At 31.5% G+C, this 9,724-nt stretch overlaps 2 protein-coding genes across 2 annotated transcripts in view; both read left to right on the forward strand.

Annotated features, from left to right (window-relative positions):
* The window catches only part of LOC141292109 (uncharacterized), an 8,230-nt gene extending 5,988 nt beyond the window's left edge, over positions 1-2,242 (forward strand). Inside the window, exons 2-3 of the mRNA XM_073824065.1 lie at positions 1,611-1,742; positions 1,827-2,242. Coding sequence (XP_073680166.1) covers positions 1,611-1,742; positions 1,827-2,242 — 548 coding nt within the window. The remainder of the gene's footprint in view (positions 1-1,610; positions 1,743-1,826) is intronic.
* Positions 2,243-4,884: 2,642 nt separating this feature from the next.
* On the forward strand, positions 4,885-5,859 carry LOC141292110 (uncharacterized). Its single transcript, XM_073824066.1, has 3 exons — positions 4,885-4,939; positions 5,087-5,312; positions 5,397-5,859. The coding sequence occupies exons 1-3, from the start codon at positions 4,885-4,887 to the stop codon at positions 5,857-5,859; spliced, it is 744 nt and encodes a 247-aa protein (XP_073680167.1).
* Positions 5,860-9,724: the final 3,865 nt, after the last annotated feature.

Raw genomic sequence — 9,724 nt, forward strand, 5'->3', positions numbered from 1 at the left:
ATTTCGACTAATAATTAACACATAGTGTGCATTTATTGTGTATTGATACCTACTCTAACTACGTTTTACAGAATACTGCTTAAGTTTTTTAATATAATATGTGTGTTTATTGTATATATTTATTAGGTATTTATAAATACACACACAAACAGTATATTATTTACATTTATTTATTTATATTCATATAATTTATTTTATATATTAATGTAATATATAAGCATATTTTTTAAAATAAATTTATGTGTGTATTTATATATATATATATATATATATATATATATATATATATATATATATATATATATATATATATATATATATATATATATAACAAATATACACAGTACACACACTTTATGTTAACTAAAACTTATTTTGGATGGGAGTAATCGCGAACACTACTAGAATGAACTACTAGTTATTTAGTTCAGTTCTATTTACTTAATATTTGAGGAATTGTTTTGTACTAAATATGAGCCACTATTTAAAATATAATTTTTCTAAAATGCTTAGCATTTGTATTTTAATTAGTGTAGTGCATACATTTGAATGTGTATTTAAACATGGTCAAACACTCTTTTTATAAGTTTCGATTTAACAATCTTTTTTTAGGTTAGGTTTTAGGTTTTCAGGGAGAGAAAGATTGCAGAAAGACTAAACATTTATGACAAAAAAAATGTGACAACTAGCATCTGGTTATAGTCACTGTTAAGGTGTTTCTCACGTTATCTAACTTACGTTTATCAGCTGCCTTAATTTTAAGTTAAATCAACTTGAGTCATTTCAACTCACAAGTTAAATCAACTCATTTTATTGTAATAAGTTAAAATGACTTGTAGTTTTAAGCTGAATTAACTTTTAAATTTAAATTGTAAGCCAGCTGCTGAATTTAGGATTTTAAATTGAATGATGAAAACTTTTTACAGTTTGACTGCACAGGTACAACACGGGTATAAATTTATTGTAATTTGATTATTAAATTGTTTAATTAAGGTTTATACATAATTTCCTCGACAGAGTTCATGAACAATCTGGAGCTGCCTGTTTGCCAATGCAAGCATAGGCTACACAAACGCAGCAATCCTTCCGGTTTACTTAGTGTCTGAATTCACTCACTCATTTTCATGCACTCCTTCAAGTGCACTGTATTAGTGGACTAATGCAAGGAATAGTGAATGAGGGTATAGTGGATGATTTCTGATACAGCCACGGTCTAATGCACATTTTTGTACTGTTTTATTCAGCTCTTGCGGTGAAGAACCCTGCAGAATGAAAGACGAAGATACCGAGGAACAAATAGGTGGGTGTTTACTAGATACTTGTGGACAAACTAGATTTGTACCAAGGGTTAATGTATTTGTTTTATATTTCTAATCTGAAATTAGTGCTGATTTTAGATTCATTTGGACTGAAGGAAGACAAGCAGCATCAGTTTGAAAATCCTCATTTTAAAACTGAAGATGGAAATGCAGTCATTTCACAGACTGAACAAAATCCCACACAAAAGCAAGCTGGAAAACCTGGATCTTTCACCTGCACATGCACTCTGTGTGGGAGGAGTTTCAGCCGTACATCAAACCTTAAGAGACACATAAGATTTCACACTGGAGAGAAGCCTTATACATGCACTCAATGTGGAAAGAGTTTCACTGTCAAAGAAGAACTTACAAAGCACATCAGAATTCATACTGGAGAAAGACCGTTCCCATGCACTCAGTGTGGAAAAAGTTTTAAATCTAGAAGTGTCTTGAAAAAGCATCAGTTGTCTCACTCTGAAGTGAGATCATTTAGCTGCGATCAGTGTCATAAATCATTTGTTTTGGCAGTGTACTTAAAAGAGCATCTTAAAATTCATTCTGGGTTGAAGGGTCATGTTTGCGCTATTTGTGGAAAGAGTTTCACACAACCGTACAGTTTACAAATCCATCAGATTATTCATACTGGTGTGAGACCTTATGTCTGCTCTGACTGTGGAAAGACCTTTATTACATATAGTGACGTAAAAAAACACGAGAGGATTCACACTGGAGAGAAACCGTACCAGTGCTCACATTGTGACAAGAGTTTCACCGATTCATCAACCTTGAGAACCCATGAGAGAAGTCATACTGGAGAAAAGCCACACCAGTGCTCTTCATGCGGGAAGGGTTTCACCCGCTCATATACTCTAATAAAACATACGATAATGCATTGCCCACAGTTGTCTAAGCCACATTCAGATTCACCACTTTCAAGTAAATAATTCAATATTCAGATTCAAATTTTTTAAGGGGATTGTTTTACCTAAAAATGGCACCAGATATTTTTCTATTTATATTTCAAAATTCTGTGATTCTTCAAATACACACACACTAAGAGAAGAGCAAATCGCAAAAAAGTGAATTCTGTGTTTTGGCAAAACCATAGTATAATTTTAAAACTAATATTTTAATAAGTGTGTTGCTGTAAAATAAAGAGGTGTGCTATATTTCTTTCTGGCGGTCATTTGTTTTTTACTAATTGTGCACTCTTTTGCATTTAGATAAATAGTCTACATTTTTTGACTAAGAGAAATAAAAAGACACCAATCGTATGTGATTTACAACTTACTAAGAACCAGTGTTGGGGGTGACGCATTACAAGTAACGCAAGTTACGTAATAATATTACTTTTTCCAAGTAACTAGTAATGTAACGCATTACTTTTTAATTGACAAGAAAATATCTGAGTTACTTTGTCAAATAAGGAATGCCAGTTACTTTTTTCCCCAATTTATTGATTAAAAGCTCTCCTGTCCCCATGTTGAGAGAAATTGTGAGTAAGATTATACTTTAGTTCTGGAATAAATGTGAACATGCATTAATTCATCTCACTCACTAAAAAAACAGATACAGTATTCCTCAAAATGAATAAAGACAGTGAAATTCAACACAAACCTGCAATAATTAAATGTTAAATAATACAAATATCCTTCATGTATTCAATCCTATTTTATTAACCGATGTCTTTGCTGCCGACCTTCGATGATCCAATTCATACATACTAATAAGCAAAAATTACTCCAGATAATCTAACATTTGTTTTTCTTTTTTATTGCTAAAGAGTTGATATTTTTTTCTGCGCTCTACTGTACAGACGTTAATATACTTTTCTCTAAGCCTGAGGCTTTTGATGTGAAAAGGCTTTTACATTTGCCAAAAATAGAACTTTTTATATTAAAAACAAACAAGCAAGCCCTGCCCAGATTTAAAAGGTAACGCAAAAGTAACAAAATGCATTACTTTCCATAAAAAGTAATTAAGTAATGTAATTAGTTACTTTTTAGGGAGTAACTCAATATTGTAATGCATTACTTTAAAAAGTAACTTTGCCCAATGATCATAGTGTACATTATTTTTATAACTGCTTTTAACCTTTTAATCTATAGTCACTAAAAAAATAGAATTTTAGTTAAATCTCGATGTCTGTAATTTGTCTTTGCTTAGCACACATTCACACGTTTAATACATGATTGCAGCAAACGGTCCTAATACATAGGGTGATATCAGATAAATTGGGCCACTTTTTGGTTTATCGCTTGGGACACTAACAAAAACAAACAAACATGTATGACATTTAACTGTGTTCTTATAATTAATATTAATATTAAATTTTTTTTAAATATTTTTGTTCTGAATTGATGTAATAAAATATAATTGTTCTGCAGGTTTTGAAACATTAGCTGCCCCACATGGTCCGGCTGATCAGCAAAAGTAAAATAGAGACATTTCTGATCAAACGCATTCAATTATATTTAATTCTATAATGTAAAAGTGTAACATGCATTTAAATTACATTAGAACATCAATTTCAATCTATTTTAACAATAAAACGCATTTAATGAAAAAATGTAACAATTATAATAAGTTTAAAAATTAACAGCCAATGAATGCAAAGAATTTCAAAGAAAAGAGGTAAGACACTCAAACCTTTCAATCAATTTTATTTAAATTATTAAAAGAACATACATTTCATGAAAAATGTAACGATAACCTGAATAACTAATGTGTGTGTATGTAATAGCTTACCATTAGGCTTTTTTTACTTCAATACCCAACTTTTCTATATCAAAATGTCTCTTTCACCCTTTCTCTTTTCAATACACACACATGCCTTACTAACATGAACAACACATATCACATACAAACACATTTAGAAGGTAAAATGTGAAAAAGATATGTCACAAATGCAATAATACAGTATATTATTAATATAAATCATTTTTAATGGAACCACTACAATTTCTTAGAAGGTGGCCCATTTTAACTAAAATTAATGGCTCATTTTATCTAAACAAATTAAGGTAAATTGTGCCAGTTACTAAAAATGCTTTGTTAATGTAAATTAAAAAATCTGTATTATTTCGCAAAATCAGCATGGATCAAGACACGGGTTATGAATCATTGTTTCTAAATGTGCATTTGTTTTTTGGTAATTTATCAACCTTATTATTGAAAAGTAAGATTGGATATGTCAGGCCACTCAACTTGATTTTTTTCTGGTGATCTCAAAATTAGGCATTGTCCCTCCACCCTTAAGCAACCATAACAAAGATAAATGTCAAGTACTCTTATGGCAACAGTTTGAAATTCTTTGCAGTCATTAACTGTTAAGAGATATGACCCTCAAACCTTAAATGGCCCATTTTACCTGATGGCCCAATTTGCCTGATATCACCCTATTCTTTTAGCTTGTGTGGAAATTTAAAACAGCTTTAACTCAGAGTGATTGTAAGCCAGAAATGAGGACAATCGACACCTTCAGTGAAGCCGTTCATGAGAGTTTAAATGCTGGGGAATATTCCCATCTTCCCACAGCTATAAAGAAGAAGCAAGCAGGAGAAACAACTGACATACTGTTGGAAAGATGGAGTTTGAGGAAGAACCCTGCAGAAGAGATGAAGATACAGAGGAACAAACAGGTTGGTGTTTTCCTTCATTCTAGCTAATGACTGATGAAGAGCATTGAGATGAAAACTGACATAGAAACAATGCATCTAATTGCTAAATTGAGACTTCATTATATTTCATTTTCTTTCACATTTGTTTTTGTTATATGTTGATTTTAGACACAAAGAGTAAAAAAGCACGAGCTGGAAAAACAAAGGTCAAAGGATCTTCCACATGCACCGAGTGTGGAAAGAGTTACAAACATAAAGCAGAAGTTAAAAGACACATGAGAGTAATTCACGCCGGAGAAAAGCCTTATACATGCAGTCAGTGTGGAAAGAGTTTTGGACTCAGATCAAAACTTAACAGACACATGAAAATTCACACGGGAGAAAAACCCTTCACATGCACTGAGTGTGGAATGAGTTTTATGCTGAAAGAAATCTTAAAAAAGCACACAAGAATTCACACTGGAGAAAAACCGTTCACATGCACTCAGTGCGGAAAGAGTTTCACATCCAAAGTCGCTCTCCAAATACATCTGTCTTCACATGCCGGAGAGAAGTCGTTCTTCTGTGATCAGTGTCATAAATCATTTGTTTGTTCATCAAGTTTAAGAGAACACCTTAAACTTCATACTGGTGTCAAGCCTCACGTTTGCGCTTTTTGCAAAAAGAGTTTTTCACGAATGCAAACTTTAAAAGCCCACGAGACCATTCATACTGGTGTGAGACCTTTTGTGTGCTTTGACTGTGGAAAGTCCTTTGTTAGACCCAATCTCCTGAGACAACACCAGAGGCTTCACACTGGAGAGAGACCGTACAAGTGCTCACACTGTGGAAAGAGTTTCAGTTACTCGTCTTCTTTAAAAAAGCATGAGATCGTTCACACTGGAGAGAAGCCGCACCATGCTCTCCATGCGGGAAGAGTTTTACCCGACTCTCTACTCTAAAGACTCATATGGAAAAGCATTGCCCAAAGTTGCCTAAATGAGCCAGTCAGGGATACAAGTTTGCTTCCTGTTTATTTTTTATCCTGAAGGGTTAAATTACATTACTTGTGCATGTGAGCTTTTGTGAAACTGGCAACAATAATCCATACACTGCAAAAAGTTTTCACCAGTTTCAACTTAAAAATTTAAGTTTAGCAGCTGCCTTAAGATTTTAATTTAAATCAACTTAAGTCATTTAAACTCACAAGTGATATCAACTCATTTTTATTGTAATAAGTTAAAATGACTTGTCGTTGTAAGCTGATTTAACTTAAAAACGTAATGCAGCTGCTGAACTTAGGTTTTTAAGTTGATTTTGGTGAAAACTTTTTACAGTGTACAAAATTCTTAAATCGAGAAGGATTTTCTAGACAAGTAAAAATGTTTGTCTTGTTTTCAGAAAAAAAAGTCCAAATTAAGTTGAAACAAGCTAAATAATCTGACAATGGGGTAAGAATAATAATTGTTTTCAGTTTGAAATAAGATTTTTTTTTGCCTACCCCATTGGCTGATCATTTATTCTAGTTCTAAGCAAAAACTCACTTAATTTTGACTTGTTTTTTTTCTGAAAACAAGACAATCATTTTTACTTGTCTAGAAAATTCTTGTAGATTTATGAATTATTAGATATTTTGGCTGGAAACAAGAATCCAAGTAAGAAAATCTAAGTAAAGAAAAGCATTTTTTCCAGTGTAACTTTATAGAGCATATTGAAAAGACTTTCTAAGATTGAATTCACTAGGAGAATCTGTGAATGTTCATGTTTTATTGTGTTTTTAAACTCAATCTGTAAACAGTGTGGATGAAAATGTTTAAAATTGGTAAATTAGATCATGGTATATCTTATGATTGAATGAGATTGTTATGATATTTTCTGACCTTTTAGATGTGTGATATGCAGTAATTGCTTTAAAACGATGAGAAATAAAGAATAAAACTAATTGTATGACTCATTTATATAATGTACTGTAAAAAATGTTTAACAATGCAACATTGCTATTCACTTACAATCTTAAAAATAAAGGTGCTTTAAAAGGTTCTTTACAGCGATGCCATAGAAGAACCATTTTTGGTTCCACAAAGAACCATTCAGTCAAAGGCTCTTTAAAGAACCATCTCTTGCTTACCTTTTCATAATCTGAAGAACCTTCTTTCACCACAAAGAACCTTTTGATTTTAAAAAAATATATAGATGTTTTCTTTTTGTATTTATATGTGACCCTGGACCACAAAACCAGTCTTAAGTCGCTGGGGTATATTTGTAGCAATAGCCAAAAATACATTGTATGGGTCAAAATTATTGATTTTTCTTTTATGTCAAAAATCATTAGGAAATTAAGTAAAGATCATGTTCCATGAAGATTTTTTGTAAAATTCCTACTGTAAACCTATCAAAATGTATTTTTTGATTAGTAATATGCATTGCTAAGAACTTAATTTGGACAACTTTAAAGGTGATTTTCTCAGTATTTTGATTTTTTGCACCCTTAGATTTCAGATTTTCAAATAGATGTATCTCGGCCAAATATTGTCCTATCCTAACAAACCATACATCAATAGAAAGCTTATTTATTGGGCTTTCATATGATGTATATATCTCAGTTTTGTAAAATTTAACCTTATGACTGGTTTTGTGGTCCAGGGTCACATATAATATGAAGAAAAAACACCAAAGTAGTTTTGAAACCTGAATCAAATATGTGGTCTGTATTTACATCATCAATGAAATACCTCTTATCCTGGTAAAATATGGACTGACATTTATGGTCATTTAAGATCTTAACTTATATGTTTATGGGTGATTCAATAATTGCAGGCATATTTGGTGTCTGAAGTGATTATTTTCTGCTTCCTTCAAATGGTTTTATTTTTTTATTATTTTAATAATGTCACTCATTGTTATGAATTGCAAGATGTTACAGTCCACAACAATATAATATTTTCAGCAAAAAGTGTCTTAAATAGATTTCAATCATGCTTTTTTGTTGTCCGAATTAGTCAGTGCATTTTTTCCCATCATGTATTTTCACAAAAATAAATAAAATTGTTGACTAAAATCTCATAGACATTATTAATGCATTTTCGCTCCCTTAGAATATTTCAACAACATTTGTTTTTTGTTTGTTTGGATATATTTAATACATTTTCAGATTAAAAAAAGATTTGCTCCAGTGGGCGTTTTCTATGAAGACATGTTTTTTTTTTTTTTTTTTTTTTTTAAATATTATCTTAGTTTCAAGTGTTGGAATGTAAGGACTGTTTGTGTAATGAAACGAGAAGGATTTTTCCTGTTATGATCTTTTTTTTTTTTATTATTGTATTGTTGACAAACAGTACCATAAAGATGTGAAAGTAAAAAAAGGTAGTAACTTGTATTTGGCAAACACTGAATTATTAAAATTAAATGTGGCATTGGAAAGATGGAGCTGGAGGAGGAACCCTGCAGAATGAGAGATGAAGATAAAGGAACAAATAGGTTGGCGTTTCCCTTTATTGTCTTTCATGACTGATGAGGAACATTAAAATGAAAAATGACTTTGTAGTAAAATAGATTTGTGCCAAATTGAACCTGAAGGGCATTTCTTTTTGTTTCTCATTTGTGTTTATTTAACTGAATTTTGGGGATTTAATAGTTTTGACTGGAGACAAACAGCATTTGTTTAAAAAAACGTATCATTTCATAAACGAAGATGGACCAAGTGATTGAATCAAGGGGTTTATCAACTGTACACTAATAAATCATTCTTTTAAACACAGAATGTTTGTCTAAAGATTCAATTAATTGTTACAGAACAAATATATTTCGGACTGATAATTCACTATCAGGCTTTACAGTGTTAAAACGATTTTGTGTAGTCTTTAAATTGAATTGGTTTATCTATTTTTGTTTCTCTATGGTAAAAATTACAATAAATACAAGTTTCTAAATGACTACTTGAGCAAAAAACTTAAAGATGCATGATAAAGAGCGATTAAAGTGTTTAACGTCAAGATGAAATCTAAATCAAATTGTGAATAATAAATATTAAATTGCTCATGTGTATTTATTTATTTGAATACTTTGATATGCTGGTTTTAAACCTGATAGAGGTGATTTTTACACAAAAACAAGCTGGAAAAACTAAACTCAAATGGCCTCTTACCTGCTCTAATAGGCTTCATGCCCAACAGGCTTCCGTTTTCTGCTAAACAGGTCTCGTTGCTTCCGGTTCACGCGTTTTGCATATCCCTCTTTAAATATGAACATGATTTACTCAAGATTCATTCAAAGTAGACACTAAAAATGATCATAACCAATGTCCATCACATATGTGGATTGATATATAAAAGTTTTAAATTTTTATTCTTTTCACTAACATTTATATATAAATATCGAATGAAACGTCCACAATAAACAGCTGGCTTGTTTAACTGATTACCTTAAAAGTCCGTCGATATCGCCATTATTTATTACGGCTATTAATACGTTCTCCGACAAGCGGAAGCAATGAGACCTGTTTTCCGGGGTTGGTCATGTGACGTTCGGCATAAAGCCTATTGTGGAAAGAGTTGTGGCATCAAGAATAAGAAGACAACTTAAAATTCATACTGGTGTGAATCCTCATGTTTGTTCTTTTTGTGAAAAGGATTTTTTCACTACTAAGATTTTTGCGAAATTCTAAGAGGATTGATAGAAAGAAACCTTACAAGTAGCCTACATCTCCAGGTTCATATGAAATAAATTAGTTGCCTAAGTGAACAAAGTTCTTGTTCAGATCCTTGATTTAGTCAATAATTTGATACTGAAGGCTAGCCTACTTTATTTTGCTAAATATCTAGTATATGT

Source organism: Garra rufa, chromosome 19 (genome assembly GCF_049309525.1).
Source record: "Garra rufa chromosome 19, GarRuf1.0, whole genome shotgun sequence".
Taxonomy (NCBI): Eukaryota; Metazoa; Chordata; class Actinopteri; order Cypriniformes; family Cyprinidae; genus Garra; species Garra rufa.